Source organism: Oncorhynchus nerka, linkage group LG26 (assembly GCF_034236695.1).
Source record: "Oncorhynchus nerka isolate Pitt River linkage group LG26, Oner_Uvic_2.0, whole genome shotgun sequence".
Classification (NCBI taxonomy): Eukaryota; Metazoa; Chordata; class Actinopteri; order Salmoniformes; family Salmonidae; genus Oncorhynchus; species Oncorhynchus nerka.
This window is the reverse complement of record NC_088421.1, coordinates 51,331,527-51,358,704: the sequence shown is the minus strand read 5'-3', so window position 1 is coordinate 51,358,704 and position 27,178 is coordinate 51,331,527. Positions and strand designations below refer to the sequence as shown.

Below are 27,178 nucleotides of genomic sequence, written 5' to 3'. Positions count from 1 at the left end.
TTCAACCTGCCATCTACCCACCTGGGGACTGAGGGTTATGAGAGAACCCCTACATCACTAGCTTCTCTGTATACTTCCTGCCATCTACCCACCTGGGGACTGAGGGTTATGAGAGAACCCCCACATCACTAGCTTCTCTTTATTCAACCTGCCAACTACCCACCTGGGGACTGAGGGTTATGAGAGAACCCCCACATCACTAGATTGTATGTTCTGCAGCCTTGTAAAGATAAGGAGGGGATGACTGGGAGGCAGGTTGGTATTTATTGTCATGAATCTTGCCCTGGAGGCAGTTCAGCATAGTGGTCACTAACTAGAACAGGCACAAAGTGATAAAATCAGATTTTAATCCTAACCTCAACCCTAACCACACTGCTAATCCTTCCCTTAAGTGGTGCACACACACACACACACACACACACACACACACACACACACACACACACACACACACACACACACACACACACACACACACACACACACACACACACACACACACACACACACACACTGGGCTCCTGAGTTGTGCAGGGGTCTAAGGCACTGCATTTCAGTGCAAGAGGCACCACTACAGTCGCTGGTTCAAATCCAGGCTGCATCACATCTGGCCCTGAGTCCCATAGGGCGATGCACATACCCCAACGGGGTAGGCCGTCAATGTAAATAATTATTTGTTCATAACTGACTTGTTAAATAGACATTACACGTACATTTTGTTTTTTTTCTGATTAAAGAAACAAAAGCTGAAATAAATCATTCTCTCTACTGTTATTCTGACATTTCACATTCTTTAACCTCTTCAGTCGACCCTCTACTTTTTTGAACATTTTGTTAAAAATCGCGCAACATTTCAGCGCCCTGCTACTCATGCCAGGAATATAGTACGTTCATATGGTTAGAATGTGTGGATAGGAAACCCTCGGACGTTTTTAAAACTGGTTAAATCACGACTGTGGCTATTACATAACGTGCGTTACATCGGAAAGCGCAGGAAAACCTGATCACAGAAAATGGAAATAAATATCCTTGCGCCACTTCCAGCAATTGTTAACAGTGAGCCGAATTAGATAAGACCGAGCATTCAACTCCCACAGCATCCCCATGTTGTCTAGAGTCTTGTGAATTGAATCATCTTTGATTCTTGGTTGAACCGAAACAGGGGCACCGCTTACCTCCGGTCTCCGCCCAGATCATTCCGGAAGAGCTCTCTCCTGAAATTTTTTCCAAGACGACAGCTAATGATATTTACATCGCCTACGGATGATTTTTATCGCTTATTAACGTTTACTAATACCTAAAGTAGCATTACAAACGTATTTCGAAGTGTTTTGTGAAAGTTTATCGTCTACTTTTTGAATTTTAAAAAATGACGTTACGTTGTGAAATCGCTGTTTTTTTTGTTTATCAAACACTCTACATATAACGAAATCTTGGCTTTATATGGCCCGATTTAATCGAAATAAAGACCCAATAGTGTTTATGGGACATCTAGGAGTGCCAACAAAGAAGATGGTGAAAGGTAATGACTGTTTTCTATTTTATTGTGCGGTTTGTGTAACGCCGAAATGCTAATTATTTTGTTTACGTCCCCTGCTGTGCTTTTCTGTTGTAGTGTATTGGTGCATGCTATCAGATAATAGCTTCTCATGCTGTCGCCGAAAAGCATTTAAAAAATCGGACTTGTTGCCTGGATTCACAACGAGTGTAGCTTTAATTTGATACCCTGCATGTGTATTTTAATGAACTTTTGAGTTTTAACTAATACTATTAGCATTTAGCGTAGCGCATTTGCATTTCCAGAGCTCTAGTTGGGACGCAAGCGTCCCAAGTAGAGGCAAGAGGTTAAAAAAAGTGGTGATCCTAACTGACCTAAGACAGGGAATTTTACTAGGATTAAATGTCAGGAATTGTTTTGCTGGGGGCAGTATTGAGTAGCTTGGATGAATAAGGTGCCCAGAGTAAACTGCCTGCTACTCAGTCCCAGTTGCTAATATATGCTCGGAACTTTCTAAAACTGTTTGAATGATGTCTGTGAGTATAACAGAAATCATTTGGCAGAGAAAAAAATCCAACCAGGAAGTGGGAAATCGGAGGTTGGTAGTTTTTCAAATCATTCCCTACTTAAGATACAGTGGGATATTGATCATGTTGCACTTCCTAATGCTTCCACTAGACATCAACAGTCTTTAGAACCTTGTTTGATGCTTCTACTATGAAATGGGGCCGAATGAGAGGGGAATGAGTCAGGTGTCTGGCAGAGAGCCACGAGCTGGTCACGCGCATTTCACATGTGTTGTAGCTACGTTCCATTGCTTCTTTTTTTTGCCCCGCTCATTCACGTGAGAGCGACCTGGTTTCCATTGCAATTCTACAGACAAAGGAATTCTCCGGTTGGAACATTATTGAAGATTTATGATAAAAACATCCTAAAGATTGATTCTAACGCGCTTCGTGAGTTTGGATTTGTTTACCACATGCGCTAACACAAGAAGCTATTTGGACTTAAATGATGGACATTGTCGAACAAAACAAACATTTATTGTGGAACTGGGATTCCTGGGAGTGTAACGGCTTTCTGTGGAAGAAGGACCAAGATGCAGCGTTGTACGTCATATTTGTTTATTGTCACTGAACACTAAATACAAAAATAACAAAGGGAATAACCAAAACAGTCCTGAAAGGTGAAAAACACTAAACAGAAATTAACTACCCACAAAACCCGTGGGCAAGAGCTACCTAAGTATGGTTCCCAATCAGAGACGACGATAGACAGCTGTCCCTGATTGAGAACCATACCCTACCAAAAACAAAGAAATACAAAAACATAGAAAAAAGAACATAGAATGCCCACCCTAGTCACACCTTGGCCTAACCAAAATAGAGAATAAAAGCCTCTGTGGCCAGGGCGTGACAGGGAGTGCATTCTGATGAAGGTAAGTGAATATTTATAATGTTATTTCTGACTTCTGTTGACTGCACAATATGGCGGATATCTTTTTGGCTTGTTTGGTCTCTAAGCGCCGTACTCAGATTATTGCATGGTTTGCGTTTTCCGTAAAGCTTTTTTGAAATCTGACACAGCGGTTGCATTAAGGAGAATTGGATCTAAAATTCCATGCATAACACTTGTATCTTTGATCAACGTTTATTATGAGTATTTCTGTAAAGTGATATGGCTCTCTGCAAAATCACCGGATGTTTTTGGAACTATTGAACATAACGTGCCAATGTATCCTGAGATTTTTTTTTATGTAAATATGAACTTTATCAAACAAAAACATACATGTATTGTGTAACATGAAGTACTATGAGTGTCATCTGATGAAGATCATCAAAGGTTAGTGATTCATTCTCTCTATTTCTGAATTTTGTGACTCCTCTCTTTGGCTGGAAAAATGGCTGTGTTTTTCTGTGACTTGACGGTGACCGAACATAATCGCTTGTCGTGCTTTTGCTGTGAAGCCTATCTGAAATTGGACACTGGTTGGATTAACAAGAAGTTTATCTTTAAAATGGTGTGAAATACTTGTATGTTTGAGCAATTTTATTGATTCTTCGTATTCGGTGGGGGGAGCTGCAACTCAATATTAGGAAGGTGTTGTTATTGTTTTGTACACACTGGAAACTGTTGAGCGTGAAAACCCAGCAGCGTTGCAGTTCTTGACATGAACAGGTGCATCTGGCACCTACTATCACCGTTTAAAGGCAATTAAATATATTGTCTTCACCCTCTGAATGGCACACACACAATCCATCTCTCAGTTGTCTCAAGGCTCCAACATGTTTTTTTAACCTGTCTCCTCCCCTTTATCTACACTGATTAAAGTGGATTCACCTGGTCAGTCTAGGTCATGGAAAGAGCAGGTGACCTTAATGTTTTGTACACTCAGTGTATATTTACCAAAAGGATTAGGATACATTTGCCAACATGATATAGAATCAGTGTCAACATGTTTTTTGGTACATTGGAATCAGTGTCAACATGTTTTTTGTGCTTCGTCCTTGTGGCTTGGTGAGCTGCATGTATAAAAGTGTTCCTCTTTCTCAAGCTGAACAGAACCTACAGACCACCTGTGATTCCTTCTCTGACAGGAAAAGATTACCATGGAGAAGTTGGCCGTCCTTCTGCTTCTGAGTGCTGCCATTGCACTGGGCGACGCAAACCTGACCCAGCTGCTTGGTTTAGAACCCTTACTGAAGACTGAGGTGGAACAGACTCCTCCTGTCGGGGCTCAGGTAGTGACAAAGGAAATGTCATGTCCCTCAGACTGGCACCCATATGGATCACGCTGTTTCAGGTTTGTCAGTATTCCGCAGTCATGGTCAGATTCTGAGCAAAACTGTTTGGCACTTGGTGGAAACCTAGCATCCGTGAATAACCTTTTAGAGTACCAGTTCATGCAAGCACTAACAAAGAATACCAATGGCCACTTACCTGATACCTGGATTGGAGGTTTTGATGCAGTCAAGGAGGGCTTATGGATGTGGTCAGATGGGTCCAGATTTGACTACACTAACTGGAACACTGGTGAGCCCAATAACGCTGGAGAAGGAGAGGACTGTCTGCAGATGAATGCTGCAAGTGAGAAGCTCTGGTTCGACGTGCCCTGTGAGTGGAAGTTTACATCTCTCTGTTCCAGAAGAATGTAGGCTAGGAAATGACCAGGCCACTTCAACTCTCACCTCCAGGGGTCAACAGTCTACTTCACCTCTCACCTCCAGGGGTCAACAGTCTACTTCACCTCTCACCTCCAGGGGTCAACAGTCTACTTCACCTCTCACCTCCAGGGGTCAACAGTCTACTTCACCTCTCACCTCCAGGGGTCAACAGTCTACTTCACCTCTCACCTCCAGGGGTCAGCAGTCTACTTCACCTCTCACCTCCAGGGGTCAACAGTCTACTTCACCTCTCACCTCCAGGGGTCAACAGTCTACTTCACCTCTCACCTCCAGGGGTCAACAGTCTACACTTCAATACTCAAACCAAGATCTGTCACTCACTGCAGCTCACCATGACCTAAACTTGTGATGAAACTGTGTGATGTTGCTAATCCTGCTTTTGAAATTAAAGATAAATGACTGAATAGTTGTTCTTCATTTCCTATTGCTTAACTAGTTGTCATGGCACATCAGTTAGTCAATGGTAAGATATTATAAACTAGAATAAAGACAATCTCTCAATAACATGAACCTGCATCACTAAAAATAATTGCTACATTTTATTTATTTTACCAGGCAAGTCAGTTAAGAACAAATTCTTATTTTCAATGACGGCCTAGGAACAGTGGGTTAACTGCCTTGTTCAGGGGCAGAACGACAGATCAGACCTTGTCAGGTCGGGGATTTGAACTTGCAACCTTTCGGTTACTAGTCCAATGCTCTAACCACTGTTAATAATGATTAACTCTCTTCCTAACAGACCATTTGTTTCTGAATGGTTTAGATGCAGGAAATTCCAGTTATATAACTATTAACATGAATTATCAGCTTTTTAAAATAATTTATTAATGCATTTTTTATGGTTTAGTAATTATGCATACAATTAATAAATACTTAGTAGATATTCAATGAATTATTTATTTATTCATGTTAACTAATGCATTAACTAATGTACCCTTATTGTAAAGTGTTACCGTTCCCTGTCTTTCATATCTGAGGCTAAATCCATGAGAGAGAGACAGAGAGAGAGAGGGGAGAGAGAGAGAGAGAGAGAGAGAGAGAGGGAGAGAGAGAGGGAGAGAGAGGGGAGAGAGAGAGAGAGAGAGGGAGAGAGAGAGAGAGAGAGAGAGAGAGAGAGAGAGAGAGAGAGGGAGAGAGAGAGAGGGAGAGAGAGAGAGAGAGAGAGAGAGAGAGAGAGAGAGAGAGAGAGAGAGAGAGAGAGAGAGAGAGAGAGAGGGAGAGAGAGAGAGAGAGAGAGAGAGGGAGAGAGAGAGTCCCTCACACAACAATAAGATAGGGAGAGACCCTCACACAACAATAAGATAGAGAGAGTCCCTCACACAACAATAAGATAGAGAGAGACCCTCACACAACAATAAGATAGAGAGAGACCCTCACACAACAATAAGATAGGGAGAGACCCTCACACAACAATAAGATAGAGAGAGACCCTCACACAACAATAAGATAGAGAGAGACCCTCACACAACAATAAGATAGAGAGAGACCCTCACACAACAATAAGATAGAGAGAGACCCTCACACAACAATAAGATAGGGAGAGACCCTCACACAACAATAAGATAGAGAGAGTCCCTCACACAACAATAAGATAGGGAGAGTCCCTCACACAACAATAAGATAGAGAGAGTCCCTCACACAACAATAAGATAGAGAGAGTCCCTCAAACAACAATAAGATAGGGAGAGTCCCTCACACAACAATAAGATAGAGAGAGTCCCTCACACAACAATAAGATAGAGAGAGACCCTCACACAACAATAAGATAGGGAGAGACCCTCACACAACAATAAGATAGAGAGAGACCCTCACACAACAATAAGATAGAGAGAGACCCTCACACAACAATAAGATAGGGAGAGACCCTCACACAACAATAAGATAGAGAGAGACCCTCACACAACAATAAGATAGAGAGAGACCCTCACACAACAATAAGATAGAGAGAGACCCTCACACAACAATAAGATAGAGAGAGACCCTCACACAACAATAAGATAGGGAGAGTCCCTCACACAGTATTATAATATAATCATGGAATGAGTCTAACACTTACACACATGTGTTATAATAATCTAATGATTCAAATTAATTTCATACCATCACATGGTATCAGACCTATGGTATCAGACCTATGGTTTCATACCATCACATGGTATCAGACCTATGGTTTCATACAATCACATGGTATCAGACCTATGGTTTCATACCATCACATGGTATCAGACCTATGGTTTCATACAATCACATGGTATCAGTCCTATGGTTTCATACCATCACATGGTATCAGACCTATGGTTTCATTCAATCACATGGTATCAGACCTATGGTTTCATACAATCACATGGTATCAGACCTATGGTTTCATACAATCACATGGTACCAGACCTATGGTTTCATACCATCACATGGTATCAGACCTATGGTTTCATACAATCACATGGTATCAGACCTATGGTTTCATATAATCACATGGTATCAGACCTATGGTATCAGACCTATGGTGTCATACCATCACATGGTATCAGCCCTATGGTTTCATACCATCACATGGTATCAGACCTATGGTTTCATACCATCACATGGTTTCAGACCTATGGTATCAGACCTATGGTTTCACACAATCACATGGTATCAGACCTACGGTATCACACCTATGGTTTCATACGATCACATGGTATCAGCCCTATGGTATCATACCATCACATGGTATGAGACCTATGGTTTCATACGATCACATGGTATCAGACCTATGGTATCATACCATCACATGGTATGAGACCTATGGTTTCATACAATCACATGGTATCAGACCTATGGTTTCATACCATCACATGGTATCAGACCTATGGTATCAGACCTATGGTTTCATACCATCACATGGTATCAGACCTATGGTATCAGACCTATGGTATCATACAATAACATGGTATCAGACCTATGGTTTCAGACCTATGGATTCATACCATCACATGGTATCAGACCTATGGTATCAGACCTATGGTTTCATACCATCACATGGTATCAGACCTATGGTTTCATACCATCACATGGTATCAGACCTATGGTTTCATACAATCACATGGTATCAGACCTATGGTTTCATACAATCACATGGTATGAGACCTATGGTTTCATACAATCACATGGTATCAGGCCTATGGTTTCATACCATCACATGGTATCAGACCTATGGTATCAGACCTATGGTTTCATACCATCACATGGTATCAGACCTATGGTATCAGACCTATGGTATCACACAATCACATGGTATCAGACCTATGGTTTCAGACCTATGGATTCATACCATCACATGGTATCAGACCTATGGTATCAGACCTATGGTTTCATACCATCACATGGTATCAGACCTATGGTTTCATACCATCACATGGTATCAGACCTATGGTTTCATACCATCACATGGTTTCAGACCTATGGTATCAGACCTATGGTTTCACACAATCACATGGTATCAGACCTACGGTATCACACCTATGGTTTCATACGATCACATGGTATCAGACCTATGGTATCATACCATCACATGGTATGAGACCTATGGTTTCATACAATCACATGGTATCAGACCTATGGTTTCATACCATCACATGGTATCAGACCTATGGTATCAGACCTATGGTATCATACAATCACATGGTATCAGACCTATGGTATCAGACCTATGGATTCATACAATCACATGGTATCAGACCTATGGTATCAGACCTATGGTATCAGACCTATGGATTCATACAATCACATGGTATCAGACCTATGGTATCATACAATCACATGGTATCAGACCTATGGTTTCATACAATCACATGGTATCAGACCTATGGTTTCATACAATCACATGGTATCAGACCTATGGTATCATACAATCACATGGTATCAGACCTATGGTTTCATACAATCACATGGTATCAGACCTATGGTTTCATACCATCACATGGTATCAGACCTATGGTTTCATACAATCACATGGTATCAGACCTATGGTTTCATACCATCACATGGTATCAGACCTATGGTTTCATACAATCACATGGTATCAGACCTATGGTTTCATACAGTCACATGGTATCAGACCTATGGTATCAGACCTATGGTTTCATACAATCACATGGTATCAGACCTATGGTTTCATACAATCACATGGTATCAGACGTATGGTATCAGACCTATGGTTTCATACAATCACATGGTATCAGACCTATGGATTCATACACTCACATGGTATCAGACCTATGGTTTCATACCATCACATGGTATCAGACCTATGGTTTCATACCATCACATGGTATCAGACCTATGGTTTCATACAATCACATGGTATCAGACCTATGGTTTCGTACAATCACATGGTATCAGACCTATGGTATCAGTCCTATGGTATCATACAATCACATGGTATCAGACCTATGGTATCAGACCTATGGTTTCATACCATCACATGGTATCAGACCTATGGTTTCATACAATCACATGGTATCAGACCTATGGTATCAGACCTATGGTTTCAGACAATCACATGGTATCAGACCTATGGTTTCATACCATCACATGGTATCAGACCTATGGTATCAGACCTATGGTTTCATACAATCACATGGTATCAGACCTATGGTTTCATACCATCACATGGTATCAGACCTATGGTTTCATACAATCACATGGTATCAGACCTATGGTTTCATACAATCACATGGTATCAGACCTATGGTTTCATACAATCACATGGTATCAGACCTATGGTTTCATACCATCACATGGTATCAGACCTATGGATTCATACAATCACATGGTATCAGACCTATGGATTCAGACAATCACATGGTATCAGACCTATGGTTTCAGGACTGTAACATTCTAATAATTTATTAAAACACATTTCCTTATCAATCCACCCTTAAATGACTAGATGATACATCCTGAAACTAATATCCTACAAGGAAACATAACAAATAATCCTAATTAATACAAGGGAATATAATGTACATCAGATATTCATTCATGACTGTTATCGGTCTAAATCCCATTGTAACACTTCTATTAGGATTTGTATTACAAGCTTTATAACAATACGGTCTCATCCCTCCAAAATAACAGTCTCATCCAACACTGGCTCCTCATAGCTTCATAACAATACGGTCTCATCCCTCCAAAATAACAGTCTCATCCAACACTGGCTCCTCATAGCTTCATAACAATACGGTCTCATCCCTCCAAAATAACAGTCTCATCCAACACTGGCTCCTCATAGCTTCATAACAATACGGTCTCATCCCTCCAAAATAACAGTCTCATCCAACACTGGCTCCTCATAGCTTCATAACAATACGGTCTCATCCCTCCAAAATAACAGTCTCATCCAACACTGGCTCCTCATAGCTTCATAACAATACGGTCTCATCCCTCCAAAATAACAGTCTCATCCAACACTGGCTCCTCATAGCTTCATAACAATACGGTCTCATCCCTCCAAAATAACAGTCTCATCCAACACTGGCTCCTCATAGCTTCATAACAATACGGTCTCATCCCTCCAAAATAACAGTCTCATCCAACACTGGCTCCTCATAGCTTCATAACAATACGGTCTCATCCCTCCAAAATAACAGTCTCATCCAACACTGGCTCCTCATAGCTTCATAACAATACGGTCTCATCCCTCCAAAATAACAGTCTCATCCAACACTGGCTCCTCATAGCTTCATAACAATACGGTCTCATCCCTCCAAAATAACAGTCTCATCCAACACTGGCTCCTCATAGCTTCATAACAATACGGTCTCATCCCTCCAAAATAACAGTCTCATCCAACACTGGCTCCTCATAGCTTCATAACAATACGGTCTCATCCCTCCAAAATAACAGTCTCATCCAACACTGGCTCCTCATAGCTTCATAACAATACGGTCTCATCCCTCCAAAATAACAGTCTCATCCAACACTGGCTCCTCATAGCTTCATAACAATACGGTCTCATCCCTCCAAAATAACAGTCTCATCCAACACTGGCTCCTCATAGCTTCATAACAATACGGTCTCATCCCTCCAAAATAACAGTCTCATCCAACACTGGCTCCTCATAGCTTCATAACAATCCACGGTCTCATCCCTCCAAAATAACAGTCTCATCCAACACTGGCTCCTCATAGCTTCATAACAATACGGTCTCATCCCTCCAAAATAACAGTCTCATCCAACACTGGCTCCTCATAGCTTCATAACAATACGGTCTCATCCCTCCAAAATAACAGTCTCATCCAACACTGGCTCCTCATAGCTTCATAACAATACGGTCTCATCCCTCCAAAATAACAGTCTCATCCAACACTGGCTCCTCATAGCTTCATAACAATACGGTCTCATCCCTCCAAAATAACAGTCTCATCCAACACTGGCTCCTCATAGCTTCATAACAATACGGTCTCATCCCTCCAAAATAACAGTCTCATCCAACACTGGCTCCTCATAGCTTCATAACAATACGGTCTCATCCCTCCAAAATAACAGTCTCATCCAACACTGGCTCCTCATAGCTTCATAACAATACGGTCTCATCCCTCCAAAATAACAGTCTCATCCAACACTGGCTCCTCATAGCTTCATAACAATACGGTCTCATCCCTCCAAAATAACAGTCTCATCCAACACTGGCTCCTCATAGCTTCATAACAATACGGTCTCATCCCTCCAAAATAACAGTCTCATCCAACACTGGCTCCTCATAGCTTCATAACAATACGGTCTCATCCCTCCAAAATAACAGTCTCATCCAACACTGGCTCCTCAAAAACAATACGGTATCCCTCCAAAATAGTCTCATCCAACACTGGCTCCTCATAGCTTCATAACAATACGGTCTCATCCCTCCAAAATAACAGTCTCATCCAACACTGGCTCCTCATAGCTTCATAACAATACGGTCTCATCCCTCCAAAATAACAGTCTCATCCAACACTGGCTCCTCATAGCTTCATAACAATACGGTCTCATCCCTCCAAAATAACAGTCTCATCCAACACTGGCTCCTCATCTTCATAACAATACGGTCTCATCCTCAAAATAACAGTCTCATCCAACACTGGCTCCTCATAGCTTCATAACAATACGGTCTCATCCCTCCAAAATAACAGTCTCATCCAACACTGGCTCCTCATAGCTTCATAACAATACGGTCTCATCCCTCCAAAATAACAGTCTCATCCAACACTGGCTCCTCATAGCTTCATAACAATACGGTCTCATCCCTCCAAAATAACAGTCTCATCCAACACTGGCTCCTCATAGCTTCATAACAATACGGTCTCATCCCTCCAAAATAACAGTCTCATCCAACACTGGCTCCTCATAGCTTCATAACAATACGGTCTCATCCCTCCAAAATAACAGTCTCATCCAACACTGGCTCCTCATAGCTTCATAACAATACGGTCTCATCCCTCCAAAATAACAGTCTCATCCAACACTGGCTCCTCATAGCTTCATAACAATACGGTCTCATCCCTCCAAAATAACAGTCTCATCCAACACTGGCTCCTCATAGCTTCATAACAATACGGTCTCATCCCTCCAAAATAACAGTCTCATCCAACACTGGCTCCTCATAGCTTCATAACAATACGGTCTCATCCCTCCAAAATAACAGTCTCATCCAACACTGGCTCCTCATAGCTTCATAACAATACGGTCTCATCCCTCCAAAATAACAGTCTCATCCAACACTGGCTCCTCATAGCTTCATAACAATACGGTCTCATCCCTCCAAAATAACAGTCTCATCCAACACTGGCTCCTCATAGCTTCATAACAATACGGTCTCATCCCTCCAAAATAACAGTCTCATCCAACACTGGCTCCTCATAGCTTCATAACAATACGGTCTCATCCCTCCAAAATAACAGTCTCATCCAACACTGGCTCCTCATAGCTTCATAACAATACGGTCTCATCCCTCCAAAATAACAGTCTCATCCAACACTGGCTCCTCATAGCTTCATAACAATACGGTCTCATCCCTCCAAAATAACAGTCTCATCCAACACTGGCTCCTCATAGCTTCATAACAATACGGTCTCATCCCTCCAAAATAACAGTCTCATCCAACACTGGCTCCTCATAGCTTCATAACAATACGGTCTCATCCCTCCAAAATAACAGTCTCATCCAACACTGGCTCCTCATAGCTTCATAACAATACGGTCTCATCCCTCCAAAATAACAGTCTCATCCAACACTGGCTCCTCATAGCTTCATAACAATACGGTCTCATCCCTCCAAAATAACAGTCTCATCCAACACTGGCTCCTCATAGCTTCATAACAATACGGTCTCATCCCTCCAAAATAACAGTCTCATCCAACACTGGCTCCTCATAGCTTCATAACAATACGGTCTCATCCCTCCAAAATAACAGTCTCATCCAACACTGGCTCCTCATAGCTTCATAACAATACGGTCTCATCCCTCCAAAATAACAGTCTCATCCAACACTGGCTCCTCATAGCTTCATAACAATACGGTCTCATCCCTCCAAAATAACAGTCTCATCCAACACTGGCTCCTCATAGCTTCATAACAATACGGTCTCATCCCTCCAAAATAACAGTCTCATCCAACACTGGCTCCTCATAGCTTCATAACAATACGGTCTCATCCCTCCAAAATAACAGTCTCATCCAACACTGGCTCCTCATAGCTTCATAACAATACGGTCTCATCCCTCCAAAATAACAGTCTCATCCAACACTGGCTCCTCATAGCTTCATAACAATACGGTCTCATCCCTCCAAAATAACAGTCTCATCCAACACTGGCTCCTCATAGCTTCATAACAATACGGTCTCATCCCTCCAAAATAACAGTCTCATCCAACACTGGCTCCTCATAGCTTCATAACAATACGGTCTCATCCCTCCAAAATAACAGTCTCATCCAACACTGGCTCCTCATAGCTTCATAACAATACGGTCTCATCCCTCCAAAATAACAGTCTCATCCAACACTGGCTCCTCATAGCTTCATAACAATACGGTCTCATCCCTCAAAAATAACAGTCTCATCCAACACTGGCTCCTCATAGCTTCATAACAATACGGTCTCATCCCTCAAAAATAACAGTCTCATCCAACACTGGCTCCTCATAGCTTCATAACAATACGGTCTCATCCCTCAAAAATAACAGTCTCATCCAACACTGGCTCCTCATAGCTTCATAACAATACGGTCTCATCCCTCCAAAATAACAGTCTCATCCAACACTGGCTCCTCATAGCTTCATAACAATACGGTCTCATCCCTCCAAAATAACAGTCTCATCCAACACTGGCTACTCATAGCTTCATAACAATACGGTCTCATCCCTCCAAAATAACAGTCTCATCCAACACTGGCTCCTCATAGCTTCATAACAATACGGTCTCATCCCTCCAAAATAACAGTCTCATCCAACACTGGCTCCTCATAGCTTCATAACAATACGGTCTCATCCCTCCAAAATAACAGTCTCATCCAACACTGGCTCCTCATAGCTTCATAACAATACGGTCTCATCCCTCCAAAATAACAGTCTCATCCAACACTGGCTCCTCATAGCTTCATAACAATACGGTCTCATCCCTCCAAAATAACAGTCTCATCCAACACTGACTCCTCATAGCTTCATAACAATACGGTCTCATCCCTCCAAAATAACAGTCTCATCCAACACTGACTCCTCATAGCTTCATAACAATACGGTCTCATCCCTCCAAAATAACAGTCTCATCCAACACTGGCTCCTCATAGCTTCATAACAATACGGTCTCATCCCTCCAAAATAACAGTCTCATCCAACACTGGCTCCTCATAGCTGAAAGAAACGGAATCCTCTGCCGGCCCTTGAAGCTCGAACTCGTCATCACACAGACCAGCGCTGGAAATCGGTCCATACCTCATCACCATCTGTTGCCCTACCGACCTCTCCAGAGTCTTGATAAGCAAAACTGTTACACAAGGTACCAAACCCCACACAGAACCCCACACAGAACCAAAACACTCATACAGGTGACGGTTGCCCACAACACAGTGATAATGACATTTTTCCATTTCCCAAACACACTGTCAAACCTATTTGTTAGAGAAATATCGACCCCAGAGTTCTCAGACAATTCGTGAGCTAGGGTTGTTAATAAAGTAGTGTAGACTACAGTAGGCTACATAGACCTGTTTTACCCATTAGTAAAGTAGTGTAGACTACAGTAGGCTACATAGACCTGTTTTACCCATTAATAAAGTAGTGTAGACTACAGTAGACTACATAGACCTGTTTTACCCCATTAATAAAGTAGTGTAGACTACAGTAGGCTACATAGACCTGTTTTACCCCATTAATAAAGTAGTGTAGACTACAGTAGGCTACATAGACCTGTTTTACCCATTAATAAAGTAGTGTAGACTACAGTAGGCTACATAGACCTGTTTTACCCATTAATAAAGTAGTGTAGACTACAGTAGGCTACATAGACCTGTTTTACCCATTAATAAAGTAGTGTAGACTACAGTAGGCTACATAGACCTGTTTTACCCATTAATAAAGTAGTGTAGACTACAGTAGGCTACATAGACCTGTTTTACCCATTAATAAAGTAGTGTAGACTACAGTAGGCTACATAGACCTGTTTTACCCATTAATAAAGTAGTGTAGACTACATAGACCTGTTTTACCCATTAATAAAGTAGTGTAGACTACAGTAGGCTACATAGACCTGTTTTACCCATTAATAAAGTAGTGTAGACTACAGTAGACTACATAGACCTGTTTTACCCCATTAATAAAGTAGTGTAGACTACAGTAGGCTACATAGACACAGTGTCTCCTGACCCCTCCTGTCTCAGCCTCCAGTATTTATGCTGCAGTAGTTTATGTGTCGGGGGGCTAGGGTCAGTTTGTTATATCTGGAGTATTTCTCCTGTCCTATTCGGTGTCCTATGTGAATTTAAGTTTGCTCTCTCTAATTCTCTCTTTCTCTCTTTCTTTCTCTCTCTCGGAGGACCTGAGCCCTAGGACCATGCCTCAGGACTACCTGACATGATGACTCCTTGCTGTCCCCAGTCCACCTGGCCGTGCTGCTGCTCCAGTTTCAACTGTTCTGCCTTATTATTATTGGACCATGCTGGTCATTTATGAACATTTGAACATCTTGGCCATGTTCTGTTATAATCTCCACCCGGCACAGCCAGAAGAAGACTGGCCACCCCACATAGCCTGGTTCCTCTCTAGGTTTCTTCCTAGGTTTTGGACTTTCTAGGGAGTTTTTCCTAGCCACCGTGCTTCTACACCTGCATTGCTTGCTGTTTGGGGTTTTAGGCTGGGTTTCTGTACAGCACTTTGAGATATCAGCTGATGTACGAAGACCTATATAAATAAATTAGATTTGATTTGATAGACATGTTTTTACCCACCAATCAACACACAGAGAAATAAACAAAACATTATAATTTAATAGAGATATTGGTGATTTTATAAACTAAATCTGATCAAAATTATATTTTGTCAATGAAATGAATGAATGTATTGTGTACTAATCAAATATATTAAACATGTCGTTAAATTTGTAGTGTAGACCTTTTCACTGTGCAAATATTATATGTTAATTATGTTCTGACCCACCGACTTTAACTCAGAAAACAATTGTCCCGAAGCCAAACCTAGTTGACGAACCCAGTTTTATAGTATTCCATGGCCTTTACTGGCCAACTGCTGTTATGGTTATGATATACTATGGTGTTGTGTCACTAGACTTTGACCAGATATTATTGCATCCAAAGATCAACTGAACCTAGAACATAGATACAGAGACACTTGTCATCAGGAAGGTTCTCTCTCAGCACAACGGAAAATATCTCAATGACTTGACATGTTCTGGTTGTGAATTCAGGCTACAAGGTAAGAATCTTCCCAGGGATTATTGTAAAGTGTGTAGAGAAATTAAATGTCTGGTGTTATTTTAGTATAGTGAATGACAGTAAAACACTCAGATGTAACAGTCCATTTCACCTGGGACAGCTACGTGACAGTTCAATCATACAAAATGGCGCTAACTGGGTGTAGTCAAGTCACATTCAATAACATGTTGTTCATATAGCTAACTGGGTGTAGTCAAGTCACATTATAACATGTTGTTCATATAGCTAACTGGGTGTAGTCAAGTCACATTCAATAACATGTTGTTCATATAGCAAACTGGGTGTAGTCAAGTCACATTCAATAACATGTTGTTCATATAGCTAACTGGGTGTAGTCAAGTCACATTCAATAACATGTTGTTCATATAGCTAACTGGGTGTAGTCAAGTCACATTCAATAACATGTTGTTCATATAGCTAACTGGGTGTAGTCAAGTCACATTCAATAACATGTTGTTCATATAGCTAACTGGGTGTAGTCAAGTCACATTCAATAACATGTTGTTCATATAGCTAACTGGGTGTAGTCAAGTCACATTCAATAACATGTTGTTCATATAGCTAACTGGGTGTAGTCAAGTCACATTCAATAACATGTTGTTCATATAGCTAACTGGGTTTAGTCAAGTCACATTCAATAACATGTTGTTCATATAGCTAACTGGGTGTAGTCAAGTCACATTCAATAACATGTTGTTCATATAGCTAACTGGGTCTAGTCAAGTCACATTCAGAATATCAGAACATTTGTTGTTTTCTAAATTCCAATGAGCTCCTGCTTCCTGTGTAATTTGGTATGAAACCACTGAACATACTTTTCTTAACATTAATATTATGAACTGAATTCAGTAACATCATAATAATATCATACCTGTTGAACAAAGCAACACACTAGAATGAGAGAAATTAATAAAAGAGAAAGTGAGACATTATAATTAATATTATATTATATTATTATGGACAAAAGGTGAACAATATAAATCACGACTACATTTTCATGTGATGCATTAAATCACCTGACTGTTTGGATGTGTCTGTTAGTAAATGTTTTATCTCTAAGAGATAATGAATAAAAGAGAACATATGACCTTCAAGAAATACTGTGTTAACCACAACCAACATGTTGGATCTCTGTTTAGTTGTCACTGTGTTAACCACAACAAACATGTTGGATCTCTGTTTAGTTGTCACTGTGTTAACCACAACCAACATGTTGGATCTCTGTTTAGTTGTCACTGTGTTAACCACAACCAACATGCTGGATCTCTGGTTAGTTGTCACTGTGTTAACCACAACCAACATGTTGGATCTCTGTTTTAGTTGTCACTGTGTTAACCACAACCAACATGTTGGATCTCTGTTTAGTTGTCACTGTGTTAACCACAACCAACATGCTGGATCTCTGTTTAGTTGTCACTGTGTTAACCACAACCAACATGCTGGATCTCTGGTTAGTTGTCACTGTGTTAACCACAACCAACATGTTGGATCTCTGTTTTAGTTGTCACTGTGTTAACCACAACTAACATGTTGGATCTCTGTTTAGTTGTCACTGTGTTAACCACAACCAACATGTTGGATCTCTGTTTAGGGGACAGTTCTCTAAAATGAGTCTCTCTGGAGCGAGAAAGAAGGGGGGCCCTGCCTCTAAAATGAGTCTCTCTGAGGAGAGAGAGGAGGGGGACCCTGCCTCTAAAATGAGTCTCTCTGAGGAGAGAGAGGAGGGGGACCCTGCCTCTAAAATGAGACTCTCTAGGGAACATGACACCAAAGCTAAGAGGTGAGATTACAATGTTGTTTGTTTCTAAAACGTGTTTCCACCATTTTTTCACATTTGTTATTTATCAGACAGTATTGCTCAGGGGAACCTTATCTGTAAAATATTGTTGTTAAAAGATTTTAATTCATAGATTTTAATTCACACACACAGACACACAGACACACACACACAGACACACACACACACACCTCTATAAAATGTTATCATGACACAATCATTTAGCCTCTTAATTATTATCTAATATGTTGGCAGCATAACTTTATAGTGTTTATTCTGATCGTTTGTTACAAGCTGAATTCTGACAATATATCCGTTATATCAACACACTCTTCACTCCTGTTGAAACCAAAAAGGGTTTAATCTTCCTACAATATACAGAACCACTAAAGTTCTATATAGAACCCTTTATAGGAGGTTAGGAAGTGTCTGAGTATACAGTATATATAGAATATATATAGAACCCTTTATAGGAGGTTAGGAAGTGTCAGAGTATACAGTATATATAGAATATATATAGAACCCTTTATAGGAGGTTAGGAAGTGTCTGAGTATACAGTATATATAGAATATATATAGAACCCTTTATAGGAGGTTAGGAAGTGTCAGAGTATACAGTATATATAGAATATATATAGAACCCTTTATAAGAGGTTAGGAAGTGTGTAACGGTTCTCTTGTGGTGAAGGAGAGTCGGACCAAAATGCAGCGTGATGATGATTCATGATATTTTAATGAAGGAAAAAACTATACATGAAGAAAATAGAAAATAATGAAATGTGAAAACCGAAACAGCCCTATCTGATGCAAACACAAAGACAGGAACAATCACCCACAAAACACTCAAAGAATATGGCTGCCTAAATATGGTTCCCAATCAGAGACAACGATAATCACCTGCCTCTGATTAAGAACCTCCTCAGGCAACCATAGACTTTCCTAGACAACCCTACTCAGCCACAATCCCGATACCTACTAAAACCCCAATACAAAAACACACCACAAAATAAACCCATGTCACACCCTGGCCTGACCAAATAAATAAAGAAAACACAAAATACTAAGACCAAGGCGTGACAAAGTGTCTGACTATACAGTATATATAGAATATATATAGAACCCTTTATAGGAGGTAAGGAAGTGTCTGAGTATACAGTATATATATAATATATATAGAACCCTTTATAGGAGGTTAGGAAGTGTCTGAGTATACAGTATATATAGAATATATATTGGTCAGAACTCTAGAGGTTCTTCTTCACTGAATTGATCTGCATTATATCCAAACACACTGGTGGTCAGGGAGGCATCTCTTTGTTTGAACGATGGTCCACGTCAACTCTGGCATTACAATACATACATTACAATACATTACAATACATTACAATACAATACATTACAATACATACATTACATTACAATACAATACATTACAATACATTACAATACATACATTACAATACAATACATTACATTACATTACATTACAATACATACATTACAATACATTACAATACATTACAATACATACATTACATTACAATACAATACAATACATTACAATACATTACAATACAATACATTACATTACATTACATTACAATACATACATTACATTACAATACAATACATTACATTACAATACAATACAATACAATACATTACATTACAATACATACATTACAATACAATACATTACAATACAATACATTACAATACATTACAATACATTACATTACAATACAATACATTACAATACAATACATTACAATACATACAATACATACATTACATTACAATACATTACAATACATTACATTACAATACATTACATTACAATACAATACATTACAATACATTACAATACATTACAATACATTACATTACATTACATTACAATACATTACATACAATACATTACATTACATTACATTACATTACATTACATTACATTACAATACATTACAATACAATACATTACAATACATTACATTACAATACATTACAATACATTACAATACAATACATTACAATACATTACAATACATTACAATACAATACAATACATTACAATACAATACATTACAATACATTACAATACAATATAATACAATACATTACCATACAATACATTACAATACATTACAATACATACATTACATTACAATACAATACATTACAATACATTACAATACATTACAATACTTTACAATACATACATTACATTACAATACAATACATTACAATACATTACAATACACATTACATTAAAATACATTACATTACAATACATTACAATACATTACAATACAATACAATACAATACAATACATTACAATACATTACAATACAATACAATACATTACAATACATACATTACATTACATTACATTACAATACATTACAATACAATACATTACATTACAATACATTACAATACAATACAATACATTACAATACATACATTACAATACATTACAATACATTACAATACAATACATTACAATACAATACATTACAATACATACATTACAATACATTACAATACATACATTACAATACGTACATTACAATACATTACAATACAATACATTACAATACATACATTACAATACATTACAATACATTACAATACATACATTACAATACATACATTACATTACAATACATTACATACAATACAATACAATACAATACATACATTACAATACAATACATACAATACAATACAATACATTACAATACATTACAATACAATACATACATTACAATACAATACAATACAATACATACATTACAATACAATACATTACATACATTACAATACATTACAATACAATATATTACAATACATTACAATACAATACAATACATTACAATACATTACAATACATACATTACATTACAATACAATACATTACAATACATTACAATACATTACAATACATACATTACATTACAATACAATACATTACAATACAATACATTACAATACATTACATTACAATACAATACATTACAATACATTACAATACATACATTACATTACATTACAATACATTACATTACAATACATTACAATACATTACAATACAATACAATACATTACAATACATACATTACAATACATTACAATACATTACATTACAATACATTACAATACATTACAATACAATACATTACAATACAATACATTACAATACATTACAATACATTACAATACATTACATTACAATACAATACATACATTACAATACATTACAATACATTACATTACAATACATTACAATACATTACAATACATTACAATACAATACATTACAATACAATACATTACAATACATTACAATACATTACAATACATACATTACAATACATTACAATACATACATTACAATACATTACAATACATACATTACAATACATTACAATACAATACAATACATTACAATACAATACAATACATTACAATACATACATTACAATACATTACAATACATTACAATACATTACAATACATACATTACATTACAATACATACATTACAATACAATACATTACATTACATACATACATACATTACAATACATTACAATACATACATACATTACAATACATACATTACATTACAATACATTACAATACATACATTACATTACAATACATACATTACATTACAATACATACATTACATTACAATACATTACAATACATTACAATACATACATTACATTACAATACATACATTACATTACAATACAATACATTACATACAATACAATACAATACAATACAATACAATACAATACATACAATACAATACAATACATTACAATACATTACAATACATTACAATACAATACAATACATACATACATTACAATACAATACAATACATACATTACAATACAATACATTACATACATTACAATACATTACAATACAATATATTACAATACAATACATACATTACAATACAATACAATACATTACAATACAATACAATACATACATTACATACATTACATTACATTACATACATTACATTACATACATTACAATACAATACAATACATTACAATACAATACATACATACAATACAATACAATACATACATTACATTACAATACATACATACAATACAATACAATACAATACATTACATTACAATACAATACAATACAATACAATACATACATTACATTACCATACAACGTTGACCATTACTTACAGCATTTACATTACATTTAAGTCATTTAGCAGACGCTCTTATCCAGAGCGACTTACAAATTGGTGCTTTCACCTTATGACATCCAGTGGAACAGCCACTTTACAATAGTGCATCTAGGTCTTTTAAGGGGGGGGGTGAGAAGGATTACTTTATCCTATCCTAGGTATTCCTTAAAGAGGTGGGGTTTCAGGTGTCTCCGGAAGGTGGTGATTGACTCCGCTGTCCTGGCGTCGTGAGGGAGTTTGTTCCACCATTGGGGGGCCAGAGCAGCGAACAGTTTTGACTGGGCTGAGCGGGAACTGTACTTCCTCAGTGGTAGGGAGGCGAGCAGGCCAGAGGTGGATGAACGCAGTGCCCTTGTTTGGGTGTAGGGCCTGATCAGAGCCTGGAGGTACTGAGGTGCCGTTCCCCTCACAGCTCCGTAGGCAAGCACCATGGTCTTGTAGCGGATGCGAGCTTCAACTGGAAGCCAGTGGAGAGAGCGGAGGAGCGGGGTGACGTGAGAGAACTTGGGAAGGTTGAACACCAGACGGGCTGCGGCGTTCTGGATGAGTTGTAGGGGTTTAATGGCACAGGCAGGGAGCCCAGCCAACAGCGAGTTGCAGTAATCCAGACGGGAGATGACAAGTGCCTGGATTAGGACCTGCGCCGCTTCCTGTGTGAGGCAGGGTCGTACTCTGCGGATGTTGTAGAGCATGATCCTACAGGAACGGGCCACCGCCTTGATGTTATTTGAGAACGACAGGGTGTTGTCCAGGATCACGCCAAGGTTCTTAGCGCTCTGGGACGAGGACACAATGGAGTTGTCAACCGTGATGGCGAGATCATGGAACGGGCAGTCCTTCCCCGGGAGGAAGAGCAGCTCCGTCTTGCCGAGGTTCAGCTTGAGGTGATGATCCGTCATCCACACTGATATGTCTGCCAGACATGCAGAGATGCGATTCGCCACCTGGTCGTCAGAAGGGGGAAAGGAGAAGATTAATTGTGTGTCGTCTGCATAGCAATGATAGGAGAGACCATGTGAGGTTATGACAGAGCCAAGTGACTTGGTGTATAGCGAGAATAGGAGAGGGCCTAGAACAGAGCCCTGGGGGACACCAGTGGTGAGAGCACGTGGTGAGGAGACGGATTCTCGCCACGCCACCTGGTAGGAGCGACCTGTCAGGTAGGACGCAATCCAAGCGTGGGCCGCGCCGGAGATGCCCAACTCGGAGAGGGTGGAGAGGAGGATCTGATGGTTCACAGTATCGAAGGCAGCCGATAGGTCTAGAAGGATGAGAGCAGAGGAGAGAGAGTTAGCTTTAGCAGTGCGGAGCGCCTCCGTGATACAGAGAAGAGCAGTCTCAGTTGAATGACTAGTCTTGAAACCTGACTGATTTGGATCAAGAAGGTCATTCTGAGAGAGATAGCGGGAGAGCTGGCCAAGGACGGCACGTTCAAGAGTTTTGGAGAGAAAAGAAAGAAGGGATACTGGTCTGTAGTTGTTGACATCGGAGGGATCGAGTGTAGGTTTTTTCAGAAGGGGTGCAACTCTCGCTCTCTTGAAGACGGGAGGGACGTAGCCAGCGGTCAGGGATGAGTTGATGAGCGAGGTGAGGTAAGGGAGAAGGTCACCGGAGATGGTCTGGAGAAGAGAGGAGGGGATAGGGTCAAGCGGGCAGGTTGTTGGGCGGCCGGCCGTCACAAGACGCGAGATGTCATCTGGAGAGAGAGGGGAGAAAGAGGTCAGAGCACAGGGTAGGGCAGTGTGAGCAGAACCAGCGGTGTCGTTTGACTTAGCAAACGAGGATCGGATGTCGTCGACCTTCTTTTCAAAATGGTTGACGAAGTCATCTGCAGAGAGGGAGGAGGGGGGGAGGGGGAGGAGGATTCAAGAGGGAGGAGAAGGTGGCAAAGAGCTTCCTAGGGTTAGAGGCAGATGCTTGGAATTTAGAGTGGTAGAAAGTGGCTTTAGCAGCAGAGACAGAGGAGGAAAATGTAGAGAGGAGGGAGTGAAAGGATGCCAGGTCCGCAGGGAGGCGAGTTTTCCTCCATTTCCGCTCGGCTGCCCGGAGCCCTGTTCTGTGAGCTCGCAATGAGTCGTCGAGCCACGGAGCGGGAGGGGGAGGACCGAGCCGGCCTGGAGGATAGGGGACATAGAGAGTCAAAGGATGCAGAAAGGGAGGAGAGGAGGGTTGAGGAGGCAGAATCAGGAGATAGGTTGCAGAAGGTTTGAGCAGAGGGAAGAGATGATAGGATGGAAGAGGAGAGAGTAGCGGGGGAGAGAGAGCGAAGGTTGGGACGGCGCGATACCATCCGAGTAGGGGCAGTGTGGGAAGTGTTGGATGAGAGCGAGAGGGAAAAGGATACAAGGTAGTGGTCGGAGACTTGGAGGGGAGTTGCAATGAGGTTAGTGGAGGAACAGCATCTAGTAAAGATGAGGTCGAGCGTATTGCCTGCCTTGTGAGTAGGGGGGAAGGTGAGAGGGTGAGGTCAAAAGAGGAGAGGAGTGGAAAGAAGGAGGCAGAGAGGAATGAGTCAAAGGTAGACGTGGGGAGGTTAAAGTCGCCCAGAACTGTGAGAGGTGAGCCGTCCTCAGGAAAGGAGCTTATCAAGGCATCAAGCTCATTGATGAACTCTCCGAGGGAACCTGGAGGGCGATAAATGATAAGGATGTTAAGCTTGAAAGGGCTGGTAACTGTGACAGCATGGAATTCAAAGGAGGCGATAGACAGATGGGTAAGGGGAGAAAGAGAGAATGACCACTTGGGAGAGATGAGGATCCCGGTGCCACCACCCCGCTGACCAGAAGCTCTCGGGGTGTGCGAGAGCACGTGGGCGGACGAAGAGAGAGCAGTAGGAGTAGCGGTGTTGTCTGTGGTGATCCATGTTTCCGTCAGAGCCAAGAAGTCGAGGGACTGGAGGGAGGCATAGGCTGAGATGAACTCTGCCTTGTTGGCCGCAGATCGGCAGTTCCAGAGGCTACCGGAGACCTGGAACTCCACGTGGGTCGTGCGCGCTGGGACCACCAGATTAGGGTGGCCGCGGCCATGCGGTGTGGAGCGTTTGTATGGTCTGTGCAGAGAGGAGAGAACAGGGATAGACAGACACATAGTTGACAGGCTAGAGAAGAGGCTACGCTAATGCAGAGGAGATTGGAATGACAAGTGGACTACACGTCTCGAATGTTCAGAAAGTTAAGCTTACGTAGCAAGAATCTAATTGACTAAAATGATTAAAATGATACAGTACTGCTGAGGTAGGCTAGCTGCGTTGTTGACACTACCCTAATCAAGTCGTTCCGTTGAGTGTGTGAAGTTTCTACAATGCTGCTTTTCGGGGCAAGCTGGCTAGCTAGCAGTGTTGGTTACGTTACGTTGCGTTAGGAGAACGACAATAGCTGGCTAGCTAACCTAGAAAATCGCTCTAGACTACACAATTATCTTTGAAACAAAGACGGCTATGTAGCTAGCTATGTAGCTAGCTACGATCAAACAAATCACACCGTTGGGACTGTAATGAAATGAAATGAAATATGATACTACCTGTGGAGCGAAGCGGAATGCGACCGAATGCGAAAGTTCTATTCAGTAGACGTTGGCTGGCTATTGGCTAGCTAGGAGTGTCTCCTACGTTAAGGACGACAAAATAGCTGGCTAGCTGGCTAGCTAACCTCGGTAAATTAAGATAATCACTCTAAGACTACACACTCTAACTACACAATTATCTTGGATACGAAGACAGCAAAGACAAATATGTAGCTAGCTAACACTACACTAATCAAGTCGTTCAGTTGAGTGTGATAGTTACTACAGTGCTACGGTAGACGGTGAACGTGTTGGGCAGATAGGAGACGACGAAATACGATAATTACGCAATTATCTTTGATACAACGACGACTATGTAGCTAGCTAAGAAGAAATTGCTAAGATTAGACAAATCAGACCGTTGTACTATAATGAAATGTAATGAAATGTAATGAAAAGTTATACAACCTGCAGACCGAAGCGCGGATGCGACCGGCTCGCTCCAACCCGCCCCAACCCAGCAAACATGTCTCTTCTGCTCTGTTCTTAACCCCTCCTCTCTTCACTAGATGGAGGGTAACTTTAGTGTTTAACCCCTCCTCTCTTCACTAGATGGACGGTAACTTTAGTGTTAAACCCCTCCTCTCTTCACTAGATGGACTTTAGTGTTTAACCCCTCCTCTCTTCACTAGATGGACGGTAACTTTAGTGTTTAACCCCTCCTCTCTACACTAGATGGACTTTAGTGTTTAACCCCTCCTCTCTTCACTAGATGGACGGTAACTTTAGTGTTTAACCCCTCCTCTCTTCACTAGATGGACGCTAACTTTAGTGTTTAACCCCTCCTCTCTTCACTAGATGGACAGTAACTTTAGTGTTTAACCCCTCCTCTCTTCACTAGATGGACGGTAACTTTAGTGTTTAACTCCTCCTCTCTACACTAGATGGACTTTAGTGTTTAACCCCTCCTCTCTTCACTAGATGGACGGTAACTTTAGTGTTTAACCCCTCCTCTCTTC

General features: G+C 40.3%; 2 protein-coding genes across 5 annotated transcripts in view; both read left to right on the top strand.

The window, feature by feature from the left end:
• Positions 1-27,178, top strand: part of LOC135564800 (NLR family CARD domain-containing protein 3-like) — a 152,043-nt gene that overhangs the window by 97,988 nt on the left and 26,877 nt on the right. Inside the window, exons 1-2 of one of the 4 annotated variants that reach the window (XM_065010858.1) lie at positions 16,498-16,624; positions 18,236-18,424. The exons of 2 other annotated variants lie outside the window; for them this stretch is intronic. In XM_065010858.1, the coding sequence (XP_064866930.1) occupies positions 18,252-18,424 (173 nt within the window). In that variant the 5' untranslated portion in view covers positions 16,498-16,624; positions 18,236-18,251. Of the gene's footprint in view, positions 1-16,497; positions 16,625-18,235; positions 18,425-27,178 lie in introns of those variants that run through there. One more of the 4 variants, XM_065010857.1, reaches the window with a different exon arrangement.
• LOC135564959 (ladderlectin-like) lies at positions 4,083-4,767 on the top strand. Its single transcript, XM_065011038.1, has one exon. The coding sequence runs from the start codon at positions 4,108-4,110 to the stop codon at positions 4,651-4,653; it is 546 nt and encodes a 181-aa protein (XP_064867110.1). The 5' UTR covers positions 4,083-4,107; the 3' UTR covers positions 4,654-4,767.